The 22,406-nt window shown below is 38.4% G+C and overlaps 1 protein-coding gene across 5 annotated transcripts in view; it reads left to right on the top strand.

Annotated features, from left to right (window-relative positions):
- GLI3 (GLI family zinc finger 3) overlaps positions 1-22,406 on the top strand; it is a 202,037-nt gene that overhangs the window by 5,338 nt on the left and 174,293 nt on the right. For all 5 annotated transcript variants that reach the window (XM_077786302.1, XM_021531964.3, XM_021531961.3 and 2 more), the window contains one exon: positions 9,158-9,320. In XM_077786302.1, the coding sequence (XP_077642428.1) occupies positions 9,197-9,320 (124 nt within the window). In that variant the 5' untranslated portion in view covers positions 9,158-9,196. The remainder of the gene's footprint in view (positions 1-9,157; positions 9,321-22,406) is intronic.

The following is a 22,406-nucleotide window of genomic DNA, read 5'->3' as shown; positions in this document are numbered from 1 at the left end:
AAATTTTGAAAGCCCATTTGTCAAGGTACTGCACGGTTTCTGTTAGTTTTCAACCCCCAAATTCATTGTCCGCATGGCCCAGTCATTAGTCAGCAGTGTATTAGTGCTGCCTTCAGGCAATGCTGCCCAGCACTTCTTCGCACCATTATAGCTCTAAAAGTGTACTTTGCCGACTGGTAGAATTACTGCTCTGATTTCCGCTTGGCTAGGTTTGAGGTAAGTCCCCTCCCTACCTTCCAGCTCACTCTAATCCCTGCTTTCTTTTAAGGCTGCTTTCTTCAGAGATTTAGGGGAAAACTTTCTTAAGGATTGTGCTGGCATCATACTGTGGTTTTGTTGTGGTATACTCTGTACATGTAAATTGTACCTGCCTTACCTTGAAAGTGTATTAAATTGGCTGCTGATCTGAAGAGTTGGTTTCTCTCTCTTTAAGAACAAAATAAGAAATGAGACAATACATTGATGTTAAAAACACCTGCAAGGTTATTTAGATTACAACAAGGGACAAAGAAATTGGGATAGAATGTGTTTGTCTCTAAATAGTTGCTGGGTGTCAGAACTGATAATTATCAGAATCCACTACAAGGAGATCTGATTGAATAATTTTCTTAGCTGAAGTTGCCACTCAAATGTCAAGTTATTTTTTACACTGATCATCAAGATGATTAGGCCTTTTAAAAAAATTATTCCTTCTTTATTTTTATTGATGTTCAAAACACTGCTGTATTTTTTTTGTATCTGATATTTAGTTCAGGGTAAAGTACCCAACAGACCTTTTGGTGGTTTAGAGCTGAACTTCCCCCAGTAGTGTTTGCTTCTTTGTATGAGACTCTGTTTTCTTTGCATACAAATCTGTTAATGTCAAGAAATCAACTGCATGTAAAGAATACATCATCCAGCTGCCCAGAGAATGAAGCCTTCATTAGATAAGATGTATGAATACCTGAAACTGAAGAGTCAGAAACACAGATCAAGTTAGTGTCAGTTCAGTACACTGTTCTGAACCGTGTATATTAAAATGAAATCCTAGCACTACCGATTCTTAACTGTCAGGTTGCAGTTTGGTGAGGCTTTGCTTGGCTCTTCAATTCACTATGAATGTTTTTTCTATGAAAATAATACAGCTGTGTAATTCTGTGATGACAGTTTTAACAAGGATAGTGGATTGTGCATTTGTAATGTGGCAGCTCAGAGTTGTGCCATTGTGTTTAGTCAAGTTACAAAAACACGAAGGAATCATGATGCAGTTTTCGTGCTGTTATGAGACAGGTGTAAAACCTAAAGTAAACTGTAAAAGCTGAAGATAAAGTTTTATAAAGTACCTTTCACACTTGAAGTTCTTCCTGGATATATGGAGATTTCCTAGCTCTTTTACATGTTAAAACATCTGTGCTGGGTTAGAACATGAAATTCTGGATGAAGGCATCCCTTAACCTGAGAGTATGCTGAAGACATAAACATGCTTCCAGGAATGGGACTGTGATCAAAACATGGTACTTTCCAAAAACATTCTACTTGATTCCTTTGATCTTGTTTTAAAATGCTAATTGTAAAATATGGAATACAGTCTTTTCTTCTTTCATTTGCATATCATAAGTTGGGAACAGAAGGCACATCTTTGCAATAGATGTACATTAAATGCATTCTTCCTTGAGCTCAGTTCCTGTATAGATTGACATTGATATATAGATCTAGTTTTATTTCTAAGGAATCTTTCATCTGTTGGAATTGATGAGATAAAACAAAAAGTGTGAAGAAAGTGGTCATTTAACTGGAATGTTGAGCTCCAGTATTTGAAATTAGAGTATTTCTGCATTTTCCTGTCAAAGTTGTAGTGACTACTTACTTGACTGTGGTGCAAAGCACACCCATTACAGATGTTTGTAATTTGCTTTACCAAGCTAAGAAGGCAAAGACGAGAAGGCAAAGGAAAAAAAAAACCAGCCTGTATTGTCACCATAAGTATCCAAGGAACAGTATCAGCAGAGAAAGTCATATTTTATCCACACAGCAAGTCGTGCTGTTGTCCCCCTCCCTGTTCTCTCAGAATATTCCTGGCCTTTCAGATCTTGAGCATGTGAATGGACCAAAATCCAGGTTTCATAAAACAAATTTGTTGCCAAAGGAAGTCACTGTACTGTTACTTAAGTTTGTTTTGGATTTAGTGCTGCTGAATTCCTGAAGAAAAATGGGAAAAAACAGAGTGTAGGCTTGGTAGGGAAGTTTGAAGTGTCCCCCCTCATTGTAACCTATTGCTACAAAGAGTACAGTTCACAGGAGATTTTTTTTTTTCCTTCCCCCTGTGCTAATTCTATTACAGCTAATCTTACTTTGACATAATTATTAGAGTTTTTCCTGCTGCAGAATTTGAAGCACAAGAACAAGCAGGATTGAAAAACAAGCAGCAACACAGCTTATTCTGAATTTCTGAGCAATATTAGGTAATTTAATTGGAAGGAGTTCTGATTTCTTCAGGGTAAGTGCATTATTAGTTTTAGACATGCCCCCCTCCCCAAATACATTCAAGTATTTGGAGACTTGAAAGATATGTAGCACTTTTTATTTTTTAAGAAATAAACTTTATTCTTTCCATTGTATTTAGATAGTTTGTAAGAAAGTCAAAAAAGAAATAAGGGAAACCCAAGACCATGTGATTATAATAACAAATGCTTAAATGCAGAGTTAATGACCTGATTTTTGTTGTTTTTGTTGTGGGGTTGTTAATTTGTTTTTCTTCAGTTCCTTATTGTAAAGACTCTCAGATAGTGAATTGATTATAAAATTTTACCTCAGAGGATATATCATATCTGAATTGTAAAACCACTAAGTCTGGGCTCTGTTTGCCTCAGCTTTGTGTTGCACATTCCCAAACAGCAGCTTCTGTGAGGGATAGACTAGTTAGGGATGGACAGTTCGACCTGAACTCTTCAGTGCTGTTATCCATTAAGTTCTGTTTGCTGAGTATGAAAATGAATCATCTCTTTCCTGGCAGAAATCTGTTTTCTTTTGATACAGAGTTTAATCTGTTGAACTAATAGTAAAGACTTTTAATTGGGGTTATACTTATCAGCTTTTTAAATCTGAAAGACAAAAGTAGATGTAATTTACTTGTAAGGCTGTGTGGTTGATGTGTACTTAAAGTGACTGAGGTGCTGCCTCAGTAGAAAGTGCCACTTATTTATACTATTGTATGTGCATGTTTAAAATATTTTCAGAACTTTTAGGTAGCTGGGTTTAACTGTAGCAGAAATATGTAAGCAAATCTGTAACTTCTCTGCAGTTGAGCGACTATTACAGTAAATCAGTAGTTTAGTGTATGCCATAGAATATTTTTTGTCAATTGGGATCTTAATAACGAGGATGCTAATAGCACTGGTTTGCCTATCTGGTTGCCTTTCTGTTTGTGATCCCCCGTTATTGTTGCCACAAGTTATTTAACTTATCAGGAACAGATCAAATTGTTATTAACCAGGCTTTAGGTCTAGATGTTTTTCATTCTGTATAGGGCGAAAGAAATCAAAGAAAAGTAGCAAGGAAAAGATAGCAGATAGTAATGAATTTGGAAAGATCGTATTAATACGTGTTGTGTCTCTTTACAGGGGTCACTTGGGGTATTTTTCAATTTCAAGTTAGGAATCCACCTGGTTCGTTCTTTCTTTCTTTCTTTCTTTCTTTCTTTCTTTCTTTCTTTCTTTCTTTCTTTCTTTCTTTCTTTTCTTTCTTTCTTTCTCTTTCTTTCTTTCTTTCTTTCTTTCTTTCTTTCTTTCTTTCTTTCTTTCTTTCTTTCTTTCTTTCTTTCTTTCTTTTCTCTTTCTTTCTTTCTTTCTTTCTTTCTTTCTTTCTTTCTTTCTTTTCTTTCTTTTCTTTCTTTTCTTTCTTTTCTTTCTTTTCTTTCTTTTCTTTCTTTTCTTTCTTTTTCATTTTCTTTCTCTAGTGCATTTATAGATCCTGCATGTAATTGAAATGAGATAGGTATTATGAAATATAAAATACCTTGCCCTCCCCTCCCTGAACAGATTGTTGTGGTTTTCTAAAGTGTATATAAGACCCTTTGTGCTGTTTCATTAGTCTTACTGTGAGTAGTTGTCTCAACAGGGAGGAACCTAAATAAAGTTTACCCTGTAGTAGTTAATGAAGGTTGCAGAATTCTGGTTTAGCTTACAAGGAATTAGGAAGGGATAAAACCATTCTAAATAATATATGGGTTAGAATCTATAGCTGTTACAAAAATGGTGAGATATAGAAAGTGGTTCATGCTACATATGGGAGATATTTCTTAAAATGTCTGAGCGCTTGAACATTTTTCATCAGGTTCTGTCTGGAATAACTTTGTCAGTGCAGCTTTGCCAGCAGGTTTGATAGAAAGCAATACTGAAATCTAGGCGGGTTTTGGAAGTTAAATGTACCTGAATCAAGCCTGTATAAATCAGTGTGAAATAGCTCCCATATAACAGCTTAAGATTGTCTCATATAAATTTTGGATTTGAATGTAGCTGAACAAGATGCATTTTTTTTTATCCTTAAATAATCCCAAGGAACAGTGCAACCCATGTTGATAAAATTGATAAAGGGTCCTTTATGGTTGAGAGAGACTGTAATTTCCTGATTGTTCTACATGCCTCCCCTTGTGTTTTTCACTTTCATACAGTTGTGCCGTTCAAGATGTATTGTATCCCCAGAGACTGCTTCCAGTAGTGTGGATCAAAGTAGTACCTATGAACACCCTAACTACCCAGAGTCATTTCTGAAAAATTAAACATGCTATGTTTGCTTGCACGCTGATTGGGGCACTCTGGTTGCTGATAGCAATCAGTATGAACTTCCCTACTGCTGATGTAATGATGATGAATGCTGTGACACTGCTATTTCAGACAGCTCTTCTCAGCGGATGCAAACCACTTGTTAATGAATTGAATACAACTACAGCAGCATCAAGTAAAACAGGGAAAGGTTTTACTTGTTTATTTTTTATTTTTTTAATTCAACATGTTAAAAGATACTCCTCAAAAAATTAAAATAAAGCAAAGGAAGGCAGATGGTTTAAGCTCACAAGAAACATAAATGAGTCTTAACATGCAAATTGAGAATTTTGAATGCTTACTCTTCAGTACTTTGACCAAAGCAAGCAATCTTGTTGAAGTCAGTGAGCCTATTCCTAGCAATAAATATTTGCATGGTCTGGTCTTTAAAATTAATGTATGCAGTATAAATAAAATTATTTAAAAAGTAGTTCAGAGAAGAGAAGTGATACAGAGTGAAAATTTCTTGGAAAATTGAAATGTGTGTTCAGAAAGTATCAAGTTTCTTATTCTTCCAAGCACAGGACTGCTCCACTGGTTTTGGTTAGTTTGGACTGTGAGTAAATGAACAAAATGATGTGAGTTTTTTCCTCCTCAGTATATTAATATGATCATTTTTACTACTATACAGCACAGTTTTATAACCAGCAAACATAAGGACCAGAAATTACATAATATTAAGTTACTTGAAATAATATTTTTGTTCAAAATAAATTTCCAACATATAGTGATTAATGACACTCCTTTTAAAAGAGACAGTTTTCCTCATTTAACTAGTTCATTCCAGTAGCATGTTCCTAAAATTCCTCCAATATTATATGCAATTGGGGAAGGTTTACATTTATATTTTAAAAAGAAGAGACACACCTGCAGGCAGGTTACTGTTTTGAGAGGGATTAGGTTTAAAATGGGGATCTGGAATTAATTGCGCAGTGGGTTCAGGCTTCAGGGAAATTACAAAAGGTTCAAGCATGGTTGAATGGAAAAAAGCCATGAATGTTTGCTTTTGGGAAGGAATGTTTATCCCTCTATTTACCTATGGAAGTTCAGGCTTTTGCCCATATACTGTTATAGCATTTTCTTGCCTTTCATATGCACATGGAGATGCTGGATAGCCAATGAAACTAGCTTTCAGGTTTTTTGAAAGTGGCAATCCTTGCTGCAAGTAGCTACAGATTGTCTCAAGCCTGGAGGCAGGAAGAGGAAAGTCACTGATCCACACGCTGGAGAGAGAAACATATACACCCTAATATACACCCTATATATTTGTATTTTAGTGTGGAGAGAATTTCAGGCTGTCTGATTTTTAGAATGCTTTCTGATAGGGGTTAACAACCCCTAGTAGCACCGTACTTAACAACTCCTTGTAGAAAGAAATCTTTACATAACCTTGGACTTTTTTTTTGGTGAACCACAACTCCCATATTTTGGTACAGTTTCTGAGAGAAAACAAAAAACAGTCAAATTTAAGGAGGATTAGATGTGTGTTTCTGGCTTGTGTTTTCAACTTAGTCTTAAGGCAGTCTTCAGGAAAAAAAAAATATTTTTGGGGCACTGTATTGATCTCTTGATGTCTGCTTCCCTGAGGGGTATGCTTGGCAAAACACAGCAAACCACATCCCTCTAATTATTAGTCCTGCTATCTTTTCTGGCCTTCCGTACCTTCCCAACCACACCCACCACCACTGATGCACCACTGGGGGTTTGCTGGATCTGCAGCAATTCCTGTAGGTGTCCAATGCCACATGTGTGGGTTGGGAGCAGAGGAAGGAAGGCACAGGAGTAAAGGCCATTGACTCGTGGTGCAGGGTGCAGAGCTGAGTAAGAAAGTTTACTCTAGTGGTGTTCCTTCTTTCATTCTGACATGAATAAAAGCAGCCTTCTGAATGTAAACTAAGTAGACATGAACCAGAACAGATGAACCAAGAGCAGATGTTTATATTAGTTCTTGGCCAGTTCTGCAGTTTTCTGTCCAAAAATTTAAGTGCTGCTTTAAGCCTCTGTTCTGTCCATACCAGGTAGCATAAAACAGAGAAGTGATGGAGAGTGATGAAGAATATGGAATTATGTCTGCTATTCTTCCAGTAATGAAAATGACCCCAAAGTACCACTGGCAGGCTGTTGGGAAAAGAAAATAAAGTAGTCAAGAGAATGGATGATGTCAGTCTTACCAGCCACACATTGCTCTTGAATTGCAGATGACCCAACATACAGTTTTTTTAATTCTTTCAGCGATGCATAGAAAATAATTAATTTGAGAGAATGTTAAATAACTCAAAGGCGGTTAGTCAGAGGATAGGAGGGTACACTGAATAACTCACTCATGCAGTGGTTGGAGGCTGAATTGAGGCAGGTTTTGGTGTTTATGTGGCCAGGGCTGTATAGAGAAAACAAACATCTTCCTCTCTGTGGGGTGAACAGCTTGGCAGCAGTGTCAGCCTCCCCTGTGTCTACTAATTCAAGAGACTGAAAAGTTAGATACTCAAGCTAAATGACTAAACTGGGGTTGCCCTTGCATGAGGTGTGCAAAGGGAAGGAGGGAGAAGTCATATGAGAAATTTGGAAAGGTGCTGTTTACAAAGCTCGTGTGAGATCTCTCTTCAAGGAGACTTGTGTATTGCTGGGTAGAAGTCAGGGCTGTTGCAAGTTAAGTATTGTTAGATCTCTCCTACTGAAGACACCTGACATTCCCCTTAGTGTTCTGGTAGGAAGTGGTTTCACAGATCACAATAATATTTATAACACTTTCACAGATAGATCTTGAGAGTAGCCTTACAAGTCCTCTTCTGTGGCAGGCAGAGTTCTGCTATTCCTGTTTTTAGCAAGCAAGAAACTCAAGAGAAGAAAAATGCCTTGCTAAAGCTTAGACAGTAGGTCAGTGGCAGAGAGTCTCTGATATCTAGCCCAGTTTCTTGGCTGTGCTGCCTAGCTGAATAATGATTCATTTAGTGATTGGGCTCTACTTTGATCCCTACTGTATAACAATGAGGCTTTGGAGTGTTTTATTGTACTATTAAAAAGAACTCCTACTAGGAAGGTGGGAAGGGGTAGGTTTACTAGACAGCTGTGTATGTGATGAATTGGCTTTGTAGGCTTTTTTTTTTTCTTTTTTTGGTTTGGTGGTATTTCTTCTTTTTATTTTTTTTTTTTTGACTGTCAGAATTTGGGAAACAGGTTGCTAATATAATTACACTTCATTATACTTTGTGGCTTTTTGAAGCCTTTTGAAAATTTTATTTAAATGGTGTCCTTGAGGAATGTGACTTCCTTCCATTTTAGACCCATTTCACTACCAAGCAGTGTTGCCCAGAGCAGAAAACTGATTTCTTATTTTTTGTTGGTTTTGCATAGATTCATGTTCAAACTACAAAAGTGCCAAGGTATTTGGCTCTAAGCATGATGTGTGCTGAATATTGATATTTTGTGTAAAGCTTACTTGGATAGACAGGTGTGCATCAAGTTAAACTGCAGACTAATTCTTAATGTTTGTGTCCTTCACACAAACAAAGCCTAAGATCTCTGCAGTCTTGGGGCCTGGTGTGCCTGCACTGCTGCACAAGCAGTGATACCCTTTTACAAGTTTTTGGGCTTCTTATATTTCCATCAGGAATGTATAATACCTGAGAATAGGGAGAAATTAATTTGTATTAAATGAATGCGTCACTGGAGATGACACTGAGAACATCCAGAACGGCAACCAGATACACCCCTCTACAGGGCTTTCTATTTCCAGTGTTTTCATGCAAAAGAAAGTGATGTCATTATCTGCCATCAGCAATAATATTTGTCTTTCCATGTGGTTTTTGGGGTGTTTCGCCTGTACAGTTTTGTTTGAGTTAGATTTCTGAACAAACAAAGTGAGAGATGTTTACATGAGTAACAAGGTGTAGAGATAGACAGGATAATTCCTGCTGCAGTGTGTTCCAACACCATGAATGTTGAAATTTAAATATTTGGCTTCTAGAGTCAACATAAAGGTCTGTCTTGATTTTCTTGATTTTTTCCCCCTTTTTTGCCTTGTTCCAAAGTGCTCTTGGCATAAGAGAAAAATACTGTCCTTTTTTCCCTTTGGATCCATTAAAACCCCACAAAATTGAAAAAAATGGACCTGCCTATCAAACAGCATAGTGGTTTGTGATGCTGATTCTCTTTAAAGGCAAACATGCCTAGTTTTTGTGTTAGTATTTCTTTAAATTCCTCAGGAATTCATGCATGCAAACATGATTTGATGAGCTTACAGAACTGTGAACTGCTAATTCAGTTGTGCTCCAGGCTCTTCTTCAGGTGAGAGGGGTGAGAAAACTTGGGCTAAGCTTTCAAACAGTCTTTAGAGTTTATGACTCTTTTGTTTCATTCAGGTATTAGTGCAAGTAGAGCTGAAGTAATGAGAAGTCATCATGGAGGCGCAGTCCCATAGCTCTACCACAACTGAGAAGAAAAAAGTGGAGAATTCCATCGTGAAATGCTCCAGTCGAACAGATGTCAGTGAGAAAGCTGTTGCCTCCAGCACAACTTCCAATGGTGAGTAACAGCAGGGATTTACTAGCAGCCAAACCTACAGTAATTTTATGTTCACTGCATTCTTTGTGAATTGAGCATTTGCACCTGGATCAGTGTTTGTTGTACAGAAAGGCTAAAGAAAATGAACGGAGGAGGTGGTGGAAAGTGGTAGGATACAATAAGGCCTGTTTTGGCGTCAGGCATAGTCTCTTTCTTCCAGATGTTCTAATTTGAGATGTAAATGTGCTAAGTTATTTATTATAGGAAGTTCCTGGTTTTGGCGTTTTGGAAATTGTCTTGATTAGCCTGGCAGGGCCTGCAAGTGCTTTGCATTTGGCCATTGAAATCTCTTACTCTAGTTAGGTAATTAGTTATTACTAGAGAGACAGAAGTAGGTCTGTCAAAATTAATGGCAAAGTGTTTTTTTTCTTTTCTTTCAAAATAAACTTCCCTCTCAGAAAGGGCTGTCCCACCTCCCCAAAGTTCCTTAATGCCCAGAACAAAACATCAAGCTAAGTGCGTATCCTCTGGTGGATTAATTTCAAAGTTGTTAATGTACGGCTTGTAGATTTGCAAAACTGGAGTAGTTTGCTTAATTCTCCCCAGAGAGTATATCTCAGCTGACAATTTTACATATTCCTTGCCTTTCAGCAGAGTGTGAGCTAATCCCAGCTCTAGACCTTTTCATTGTTTGGTGTTAAGAGGGCTGAGCATATTGGTTCCTACTAATGCAAAACTCCTGTTGCATTAAAAAAGAAAATTGCTTGAAATGGTATGGGCAGACCTGTGGATTTTGGATAGCTGCAGAGTAACTGCTAAAACTGCTGTTTTTTTACAAATCAGTCTAGCTATGTCTAAAACCAGAAAATGCCTTTCTGTATATCTCTTTCAGTATATTTCTGGCAAAACATTTTCTGTTCACACTTTCTGCTTTCATTGTGCTCACTTATCTGGGCTTGTGGTCCAGGTCAGGTTCTCACTTTGATATCTTGAATAAAGATTTCTGCTTTCTCAAAGAAACAGGTAATGTCCCACTAGGCTACAGGAAAAAATACATCAATCCTACAGCCATACTAGAGGGGAATCTCCATGGGTCAGTAAAAATTAGATGGCACATGTCCCAGTATCCTTCTGTGTGACTGGACTTCAGATTCAAAGCAAACTCAACACCTGCTGACCTACTAGATGGAACTGATCCCCATGAGAGTATAAAAACCCTTGAGCTGCGATGGAAAAGGTTGCATCAGTTTTCTAAGGCATATGAAATTAGATCCTCAGCTGGTGTAAGTCAGCACAGATCCGTTGCTGTCAATAGAATTACAGTGGTTCACATTAGCTGAAGAGGTCCCCATTGTATTTTTTTTTAATCGATAATAGGATTTTCCACATTGGCCCAACTTTTCAAGCAGATGCACAGTTAAACACATATGCATATTCTTTGATGTGTCAGGGGTTTGTACTCAAACATTCATCTCTGACTGTTTGGGCTAGCTTGAATGTTATTGGTAAACATTTTTGATTTAGAGGGCTAAAATGAAATCCTTCAAGATGTTTTTGCCCAATTCTGACACTGATCTACCGTGTGGTCAAATAATTTTCTTTCTTTAATAGTAGTATTAGTTCCTAGCTACTGCTTTACCTATGGGGAGTGTTACTACATAGCAGGGTCATTGAACTCCCAGGAGCTGGAATGACTTCAAGTCTAATGAATGACTACAAAGTTGTGTCACTGGAATTATCTCCTACTAATGGAAGGGCATGCTAATGTAGTACACATCCTGGGGCCCAAGGCTTCCTTTTCTTAAGACAATGATAGTTAACTTTGTTTTCAGTGGGTAAGTGTTGGCATTGTTAGTCTTTGTATTTAAGGAAGTCACCAGGATCTCCAAGGTTTGGGTTTCTAATCTACCTTCATGCATAACAGAGACACAAGGCTTTCCAGACATGCAGAGTTGGCCTTCAAAGGGATAAAAAATTTGATTCCTTCTTTTATTTGAAAAATTTCCTCTTAGTCTAGAGACCTCGTGGAGCATGTACCAAAACAAATACTAGTACTAAAACTTTAGGAACATGAAAGTTTTACTCTTGGAGTGTTTTAAAAGTTTTACTTCTTGCAGCTGTGATTGTCATGATAATGAATTTTGGTTACAGGGACAATTTACATGAAAGCTGCAGCTTGCATCGTATTTGCATCTTTTGTTCTTTAATGCTGGAATGAGTATTACTACAGGAACCTCATCAGTTGCTATAAGACACCACTCCTACAAAACGTGCAGCTTTTATCGATTCAGTGCCTCTTTTTCTTTTTGCAAAGGGCTGTGGTAATGTTAAATGTTGTGATTTGCATTTGAATGCTCTGTTAAACAAGGTAAGGTACCCTTAAAAATAACAAAAGGACAGAATGATCCCTTCTATTCTTCTCAGAAGACTGATGTCATTGCAGAGCAACATCTGCCTATCATACCAATGTCACCTCATAATCGTGTCTAATATCAGTGCTTCTATCCTTCTGGACTACTCATGAATTAACAAAGTTTGCAGAGTAAAGTTTTATTGATAGCTGTCTGAGGTGTGATGTACTGACTAGTATTTTCTCATTATCTCTGCTATCTGCTGAAGGACTTCAGAACTTGGATCATAGGCAGATGGAAAGCTGCTAGTTATAGCTTTTATGCAAACCATACAATCGTGAAGAAACAAAGAAAATGTCATTATTTCAGCAGCTCCCAGGAGAAGAATCTATGCTAATATGGCTATTGAGTGTGGAAGACTTTTAAATCATATATTGTGCAGACTGTGTGTTGAAGAGTCTGGTGTAACTCTAGATGCAAGGAAAAGAAAGAGGGAAAGGTGACCTGGAACAGGGGGCTCACTCACGTGTTATCCTGAACAGTGCAGTAGAAGTTCTGAGGCTCAGACTGAGGGTGCCCTTTGGAAGGTACCAGCTGCTCTGTAGTCTCAAGCACTGAGCAGGCATGGGCCACAGTTTACACATTAGCCACTTCTGCTTAGTTCCTGTCATTACTTAATGCCATAAAGATTTCTGCTGCACTCACCTGCCTACAAACTGTGTTGCTGAAATGCTTGCAATGTGTTAGATACAGACCTGCCAGCATTTCCATTATAAACCCCTAAATTTCAGGATTTATAACTAAGCCATTAAAATTTGCTCCAGGACAAAACACGTACTCAAGCAAATTAAAACTTCTTTTAAAATACATGTGATCAAAAAAATTAAAAAAAAATCATAATTTGTAATGACTACAATGTAAAAGGAAATGTAATAAGAAAAATCTTTGGTGCACTTTATTTCTTAGTGAAACCACTCATGCTTTGTTTTGAATTCATTTTTTCAAGCTTTTGTTTTTTTTCTTCTTTGTGTTTCATGTGTCTTAAACAAACTGCACTCAGTTTACTAGGATTGTTCCTTTTCATCTTTTGTTTGACTGCTGTATTTACTATTAGACTAATATCCAGGGGGACAAAAACTGCTAAAGAAAACTGCTAATGGAGATGTTAATTCGCAAAAGGCTGTATGAATAACAAAGTTTGTTCTAGCGCATGAAGTAAGCTTAGTTTTATGTTTGGTGGGATTTGGTAACCTCAAGCTGATCTGCTTTGGCACGGTAATAACAACAACAAACAAATCACATTTATGTCATGGCTGTGCCAATCATATTACACTGGAGTAGAGACCAGTGCCCTGGTCCACCTGGCTAACACAGGGCTGTGTTACTGGGTCTTCTCATATGCACATTTGTGCCACTTCTCTGGAAACAAAGCACCCTGTTCCTTACCATGTCAGAGCATGGATTTAGATTGTTCTGAAGGTTGCTGCATGCACATTCAGGTTTCTATCAAGTTGTGCAAAGAATGGCATTCTTAAGGGTGGTATCCATTGATAAACTCATTAACATTAGTTCTGTGCTCTCATTGAAGAGCCTTTGTCTGGTGTTGCAAGTCACAAAACCTGCCTTGCTAGACTTCTGGTGGATAATACAGTACCTCCTGCATTTTCAAATAACTCCAGGATTAGAAAGAAATCATCAGGTGAATGCTGGAAATGTTGCAGGAGTCTGCCCAGTGCCTTGTCTTGCTGCATTGTGATGAATGGCTGTGTGAAGTTCTTGACTGCTCCTCCCTGCCGCTCCTCGGCCCCTGTGCCTCGCAGCCTGACTGACGAGCTGTCTGAGGCCAGCAGCACGCCAAGTCCATATGTCAGGCTGAGCGCTGCAGTGCTGGAGCAGAAAACTGCTTGCTGCCATGCCCTGCCTGTGCAGCTGTGCTGCTTGCACTGGTGCAGTGCCCTCCTGCTGCTGCCCCGGCACCAGGAGTCGCCAGCCTTCCCGAGCATTGCAGTAAAGTCATGAACTCCAGTCTGGTGAACTTAAGCAAATGCCTTCCTTTAGCCATGGGACTGGTTCTGTTTGCCCTGATAATGTGGGTATTTGCATGCTTACAATTAGGCAGTGGCTTTAATGCTTTACCAGGCTGGCTGCTTTGACTCTGCATTCTATTTTGCAGATGAATTGGATTTATTCTTAGGGTGCTTCCTTAGAGGCATTGTTTAAAAAAACCCATGCTAATTTAACACAGCCCTCAGCTCAATGCCACTTGGTTTTTTTTTTTCATTTAATATGTACCATAGATATAATTATTTTTTTTGCCTTAATTTCAGAAAAGTAGAGGGAATTTCTGTAAGGACTGAACTGATACTTGTACAAGGCAAGAACGCACTTCACAGCATTGCTTGGAGAACATTAGGAAACTGTGATGCTGGATTCAAACCTGATTTATTTACTGTTTGGCTTGTGAATTTTGTTGGTGACTTGAATGCTTTACTCTTTTGGACATTTTGGCTTAAAACTGATGTTTTTAATGTTTCATTAAAACAATGCAGTTATTGTATAGGTGCTCTTTTAGTGTCTGACAACCAAGCACTTATTTTCAGTTTGATATGTTTTGTCTAGTTTTTGACCCCGTGAGCTTGTTCCAGTGTAATCTGATATTTCTTATTAACCTATTACTCTGCCTTTAAAAAAAAGCTAATTATAAACATATGTAGGTTGTGGACTTGACTACCTTTATCAGAATCAGATAGTTATTGAGAACATACTTTAAAATGATAGAAAGCAGAAATTATTATCTTAATGATGATGTAACTTAAAACCAAGCTTGATAGATGAATAAATGAGAGGAAGTTCATGTGTCCACTTTGATTCTTTCAGAAGAAGAGCCAGCTTCATCTAGGTCTCTTTTTTTTTCCTTCCTCCTAGTACTTTCAGGGTTGATTGAAGGAAGTATTCAGCAGTCTGCAACCCCATAAGAATCACATTTCCTGTTTAAACTTTCAGTTGTTGCTTGCTGCTGCTTGCTTTCAAGCCTCACCATAAAATAGGTGTTAATCATAATACCCATTCTAGGCCCTCTCATTGGACTTATGTGCTCAGGGTCCCGTTGAGAGGTCGGGGTTCAAAAGAGGTTGTTAGGTATCAAGAAACATTGCCTATACTATTTTAGTGACTTGTAAATTGAGCCCTGAATTGATTATATGAGACCTGATTCCACAAAGTGATCAGCAGATGCCATCCTCTTCCCCTGAACTCAAAGGGGATGGAGAAGCCCTCTTCACTTGAATTTTCAGGTCAAGGAGGAAACAACATCCAGTAGTTTTAGATGTTGGAAATTATAACTTCAGTGTACATGTTTTTCTGACAAATTTCTTTTTCAGCAAGACAAATACTGCAAGTAATCCCTATCTACAAGTGGTATAGAGCAACGTGAAAGTTAAGGGTAGACGGGCCACATGTGGTAACCCAGAAAAATAAAAGCAAAGACCTGAACTTTTAAGATTGTTTTGTACTCTTTTGTTCTAATATTTGTGGCCAGGTTGTAAGAGGATAAACTTAAAAGAAGGTATTTTTCCTAGGGGAGAATAGGCTACCCTAATGCTTGGAAGTATTGGAAATGAAAGTATTTGAGGTTGTAATTAAATGGGGACTGCATGTCTTGGTATACTGTAATCTGGTGTGAGTAGCTGATTAAATACATGTTCTTTTGGAGTAATGCACCCATGGTCTTTTATGCTTACTAATAAAATTTCAGTCATCAAGTTATGGCTTATTGTAGACTGTAATAACTCATTCTGCCTGAAACTATTTTCTAGTGTTGTTCCTCAGTGAGCCAGCCCTACACTTAGCCCACTCTAAACCCAGTGATCTGCAAGCGCAATACAGTATTGCTTCATTAATTCTGCTGAGATTTCCCTCATTTTCCACCCCCTTCTCTTCCCTCCCTGCAGTGGTTAATAGCATAAGGGATATTAAATGTCAATCCTCCTGTATCCCTTTGCAAGTTCCAGAAAGAGATGATTGAGTGGCTTATCCCTGCAATCACTGTAATCAGTAAGTAATGACTTAACATCCTGCTGGATAACACGAGGTGGAATCAGGAGAAAACATTAGTTAGCAGCAGAAGCTTGCCACCTGTTCAAGGTGGAGGTTAAATTTAGGAAATTTTACACTAGGGAGTTTTTTTTCCTGAAAAACAACAACAAAAAAAGACTCAATCCTAAAACACCCAAGCAGTCATATTAAAATTGTGCCTGGGTTTTGTCACAGAAGTGATAATAATAAAAGGGTTTAAACTGTCTCTCTACAGTATGGTGATAGTACCATGCACTGTATCTTGTGCTTTGCAGGAGTCTAGTGTCAGTCAGAACTCAAAAAATTCAGCCATTAGAAACCACAGTACTGGTGAGGAGAAAGCAACCAAGAGGTTTGATTTTTAGAAGAAAAAAGGCTGCTGGCAGCTGAAACTTCAGTGATATTGTTAGCCTTCCAAAAAAAGCTAAATCGCTGCCATCAAGTGTTGGTCTCAGGGGATGATATCCTAAAAGTAAAGACCTTGCACTGCCGTGCCAGCCCGTGTCACTGAAGTGGGGAGCCTGTATGGCAGCAGCACTGCTGCTCCAAGTGATGGCATCTTCCTCCCAGCCGCTGGAAATGGGTATCAACAAACAAATAGGTGCTAGGCTGCTTGGGAGGATTGAAAGGGCACTATAAAAATAAAGGCAAAAAATTCTGGATCCTGGGTCCCAAAAAAGAGACATGAAGGACCTATGCAGAGCAGATGTTTTAAAGTAAATAAAATCGAATTTTCAAAAATCCTTCTAATTGACTTAAAGCTAGGCAGCCTGTCTGGCAGGCACAGCATTTGGCGTTATGATCTGAACTGTGTAAATTAAGGCAGTTGAAATAATTAAATTACTTAACAGGTTTTCAAATAGCACTCGTCTTTTCTAGATGCTTTCTATTTCATATCTGTCTTCAGTTAAAAGGAAATAATCAGGAATCAGTGTTGCATTTGATTATATCTCTGCTCTGTATGTTTCTATTTATTTCTCCCCCCTGTCTTTTTTTTTTCTTCTTTTGCAGAGGAATCAAAACTTCAGCCTCTGCTTATATAGAAATTATTACTAAATACATATGCCAATAAGTGGGAGAAGTGAGTGAAGGGTATAGTTTGTGATTATGTAAAGAAGGTTCCAAGCCATATCTCATTATTCTGGGGTGTGAGTGGAAGGGGAGGGAGATGCATTTTTTTGACATCCCAACTAAAAGGGAATGAGATGGATTTTTAGTGCTGTGTTATTATCTTATTTCCCATTAAAAGTGTTTGCCTTTGATGTAAACTGCAAATGGTCACAATTTAATTTGCAGATTCTATTTTTGCTCATAAGGCTGGCAAGTCAGAAAAAAGATTTGCTTGTAAATGGGATCTGGACCTACTGATGAATGCATTCTTCAAGTCTGCAGAGGCACTTTGAAAAAGAGAAGCCTACAGGAAATACTGTGTTTTCTACAGATCATTTTAAAATTTGGCTTATAAGATGTTAAGTGTCAGATTATCAAAAAGCAGGTCCTCATCTTCTGCCTTCAGTCAACTGGAGTCTCGCTATACAGGAGCACATTCTTTGCACATGCCAACCACTTAAAATATGCTGTTTTCCATTCATTTATTACAACTTTTCATGCATGTTCGACATGCAGCCAAGTGGAAACTTAAGTCCCACAAATGCAATAGCTTGAAAATGCACACAGATGACCCAAACTAAGAGGATTTTTTTGTTCTGTTAAACAGAACAGGTTTGTACTGATGCAGTTTTTCCTAAGATGGGATGATAAATTGCTTAAACTGAAGTTAGTATTGTAGACCATGTGCTCTCTCTATGCCCCTGTCCTGTGCTTGCTTTTCTCATCTTTTCCAGTGTAAGGGTTCATACATAACAACAGAGGGTTTTATGTGTGGAAAAGTTCCTTCTGGGCCTGAGCAGCAGTGTTTTCCCCTCCTCCTGGTCTCTCACTTTTCTCTCCTCCTTTCTCTCCTTTTTCTTGTCTCTCCTTTTTCTTCTCTCTTTTCTTTTCTTTTCTTTCCTTTCCTTTCCTTTTTTTCCCCCCTTTCTTTTAGTTTTCAGAAAGTTGAGTTCCATCCCAATTATTAAATCTTCGGAGACCATTCCCACATGGTTCTGTAAATGGTAGCTTCATCCTGAGTTCTTTCATCTCTTTTCCTGCTCTCCTGGCTTGACAGTTGAAAAGGTCTGACTGTGCCACACAATGGTTTGATTGGTTTCTCTAGGGGAGGCTTTACCCTGCCTCATCATTCGCCAGGCAGGTGGACCAGAAAGTCTCTTGATTCTTTTGTTGCCTCTCAAAGTCCGAGGTCTTTGACTGAATAAATCCTCCGTCATGGGATAATTTGCTAAAAGGAGACTGAAAGATGTGAGAGAAAAGCCTCACTACTAGGGTGCTGAATTAATGAAATAACTGGGCCTTGGAGTTTGCAATTGAAAAATCACCAGGAATGCAATGGGTGGAGACAGGCTTCAGAATGCAAGCCCGTTACTTCCCCGTAATAAACTATGAGAGCTTTAAATGATATTACTAAATACGTCGGCTCGCCTGGCTGCCTCCGGTTATTTGCATTTGCAGCCCTGTTCATTTGGCGGGGGAAGCCCGAGCAGAATAAAAGCCGTTTTGGTACAGCGCCTGGTTAGTCATTAGATTATTACGAGGGGCTGGAAAGAATTCCATATGACAGAACTAGGGTTGAGTTAACACAGGACGAAAAGTAATTTACAGATAGGCTGTCCTCAGCCATCTTCGTAGGCCCTGATAAGGTTTCATTTCAGAATGGATAGGCGACATTTCCACTTACGGGCCCATTCTGCGACACCTGTGATAACAGCTTCTGGATCCTAATTGAAATTGGTTTCAAAATGGATTTTCACTTTTCTCTGTCTGTGGAAAATATTGAATGGACTCAGAGCTGCCACAGAGAATCCCAGACCTTGGAAAATGGAGCAAGAAGCCAGGATCATCTTTCATAACTGTGTCGATGATATGACAGTTTTGTTATCTGTCTTATTAATGAAATCATTGATCACCTGATGAGGGAGATAATAAACTACTTTTTTGCTGCAGTTCAGAAGCTCAATTAGATTTTTAAAAATACAGATGGGGAAAAAACCAAGCCAAAACAATGAAGTGAGTGTTTTCAGGTCTATTTTCAACTTTGCTTTTCTTGAATATTTTTTACATGGACAAAATCTCCCAGACTGTAAAATGTTGACTGCACCTTGAGGTTATTGAAAGTAAAGCAAATCTGATGCTCATGTTAAGATGTACTTTTTTGTTGTTTTTAACAAACTGCACTAAGTAAATATCACTTAAGTTCTAGTAAGTGTCATGGAAACTCAGATGAAAGGAGAAACAATGGAGCACAATTTTAGCTGAAGTGGGATTAGTGATCCAAACTCTCTGAATGCCGTGATGTGGACAAAGGCTGGTGCTAAATTTATTGAATGCTTGCCTTGATGCTGGTGCTCTTGAAAATTATTTCTTCTTTAAAAATGGATGTCAGCCTTTATTTCTTAAGCTACTCAGATATTCTGGGAAAATAAGGGTGGTTTTTATTGTTTTCCCTTTCCTTTTTCCTTTTTTCTTTTTTCTTTTCCTTTTTTTTTCTTTTAAATCAATGGACTTGAGGAGATTTTATAATGCAAGCAAATGTAATAAACTGCTTGCTCAGGATAAAAAATATGTGTAGGCTTCAAAAATAAAATCTGAAAGGATTTTGTGATGTGTTGTTTCCATAGCTGTTTTCTAATTACTGCGGAAAGAGATAAATCTGTTGTTTGTGCTTGGTTGCTCTGGAATGTACGCTGTATTCCTTGAGGAAGGTGGGAAGGGATAGTTTTTCTGAAGAGGGATGCCAGTGACTTCTCATATTTCACTGTGAATTGTATCCTAGGTGTTTCTTCAGTCCCTCCACTGGTGTGGGTCAACCTATACCCCTTTTTAAGCTTGAAAGGGGAGCTCTGATCAAAGGCTTGAATGATGTCACTGATCTCTGGTGATTGATTAGGAACAGAAGTTCTGGAGCATTTTGCATGTCTGCCTTTACCTTATCACTTCAGATCCATTAGTGCCTACCCATTAGGGTAGGTTTCAGTCAGGAGAAAAATAACCTATGCATGTATGTACATACACACACATATATGTCCCACAGTTAAATGCATATATAGAGAAAAGGAAGAGGAAAGTGTACAAGCTCTGTAGTTGGAGATATAAATATTTTTTCCTTTAATATAAAAATAAACAGTTTTTATTGGTCTGCGTTGATACAAAGACTATTCATTAATTGCTAAACTCCTAGGTATAATTCTTCTCTGTTCTGTTTCTCTCACAGATTAAAATCCATATAGGTCTCTCTCACATTGGGTTTTTGGCTGCTTTACTTTCATTTGCTGTAGTTTACCTGGAGAGGAATCATGCCCCTGCTTGTTACTTCTTTTCTGTGCCTGGGCTGCATGTCAGTGCCTTAGAGATACTTTTTAATTAGAGATTAAAAATATATATATTTTAAGTCCTCAGGTTTTTTTTTTTGGTTTTTTTTTTGGTTTTTTTTTTTCTTTTTTTTTCAGATGGTCAGAGCTAGCCAAAATATATGTTAAGCTGCTAAGAGAAAAGATCTTTCATTTGTAAAAGACTTGCAGTCCTCTGACTTTCAGTGATATGGGAGGCTGGACAATGGGCTTTACTTGTCTACAGAAGAGTGGTGTGCATGAGCAAGCAGTACAGGACTTGAATCTGACTTCACTATGGTATAGATGAGGAAGATGGATGGTGCAAAGCTGGAGTAGTTTCCTAAATATCCTACTTCTAACGGTGTATTGTTTGAATGAGGACTTAAGAACTCCACACAGACTTGAAGAAGTTGGAGTTAGTTAATTATTCTGTTAAATGCAAGTTTTCAGTATGTAGGGTTATTAAAACATGTCAGTGTTATTTTTGTGTATCTCTTTACCCCTTTCTTTTTAGTACGTTGGTGCTCCCTCTCTCCCTCCCTCTCTCCCTCCCTCTCTCCTTCTCTCTCTCTCTCTCTCTCTCAAATCTCCTTTGCTCTCTCTTTTGCTGTTGTGCATTTCACACCAGGAGATGACAAGTCTTGTGATTGCAGCAGAGGCAATTGAAAGAAAATAAAAAGAGAGTTCTTTTTCTCTGGTGCTGGCCCATGAACATACCGTAAAAATTGGATTAGACACACCTAGACTTGGGATTGATTGCATCTTGAATGGGAAATTAGAACATCTGAAAAATTCCTTTTTGGATGGAACAGAAGCACAAGAAGGAAAAGTTGGATGGAAACCAGAGAAGAACTGTAAATCACTATTGAAGTTACTTCCTATGGTTTACCATTGGCTGTCAAAGAAAATTGCCTCAGGCTTGTTTATAGCTAATTCCCTCTACAGAAAACTTCAATTTGTGGACTGGCCTCTGAACGGGATTGATAACTCTGTTTATAGACCAGGATGGGTATCTAAAGATAACAGATAATGCAAATGAGCCTTTTTTTGATAAGCCAGGGAAGCAATTATGGATACAACTTGGTTGATGGATTTCAGAGTGCTTTTTCACAGATTATAGATTTCATTTCTTTTTTTGCATTATAGTTTTCTTAGCAGTGTTAGAAAAACAAAATCAAAGTCATTCAAATAGAGCTAAAAAGATGGAGTGGCTGATATAACCAGCTTTCCTACCACTTGTAAACATAGTGAATCAGATTAAAAAAATAAACAGGCAGTCCTCAGCCTTCTCTGGGAGAAATATGATTTGATAAAAATGTGTGTTTAATATTCAATTTACGGTTTCATCTGAAGTGTGTAAACCTAGATGTCCCATGGGAGTTTACAGCCCGTTCCAACTTTGACTCAGATAAAATGCTCCTCATAAACTGTCTTCCTGCTTTTATTTTTGAATTTGTATTTCTGCTGGAGAGGAGGAGAGTGGAGGCCAGACCCTGCCAGTTGCTGGAAGCTGGCTCCCTGAGGTACTCAGCATCTGCAATGAGCCCTTAAGCCTGGTCTGGTTTCAGTGCTGACTGCAAGGCATAGTGATGCAGAGCAGGCTCACTCAGGAGATGGCTGCACTGTGTGTTGTGATTCCCAACTCTAAAGATTTTCCCACTGGAAGTGTCTGGGAATCCTCAGCTTCTCACAGCCAGGATCTCTCTGTGGCTGGGATTGCATCTGCTGGAGGTCAGAGGGAGGTTTGGTATTCTCTCCTCACCTCAGGTTTTTTGCTTAACTTGATGGTAGTTCCAGTTTCTGTGAGTTACAGGTGGTGTCTCTGATGAGGAGCCTGTGCTTTTCTTACCCCTTCTTGGGGTTCTGGGGGCTGCTCCAAGCTGCCTGCACCATGCAGGTCAGGGAAATACATCCCTTTCTGGGGTCAGGGCTCAAAACAGGGAGCATGACTTGCAGTATTCACAGTGAGACAGGGATTAACCCCATAAAAGGTGTCTGTAAGGTGTGCTTGTAGTTGTAATTTCCTACTGTTCTTTAGTGGTAAGATGGAGTTTTATTTCATTTTAAGCTGAAGTTCACAACTCACTGAAATACCGAAAAGATTTTTAGCAACTTTAACTAGTCCAGGCTTTAAATATTCAGTCTTAGGCATCTCTTTTCAGTCCTTATTCAAGCCATAGTCTTTTAGTTGGTTCTCTTCAGTAAGATATCTGGGCTCCCAGCACCCAAGATCACTG

The sequence above is a fragment of the Lonchura striata genome, chromosome 1 (genome assembly GCF_046129695.1).
Source record: "Lonchura striata isolate bLonStr1 chromosome 1, bLonStr1.mat, whole genome shotgun sequence".
In the NCBI taxonomy this organism is placed as follows: Eukaryota; Metazoa; Chordata; class Aves; order Passeriformes; family Estrildidae; genus Lonchura; species Lonchura striata.
This window is presented reverse-complemented; position numbering and strand designations above follow the sequence as displayed.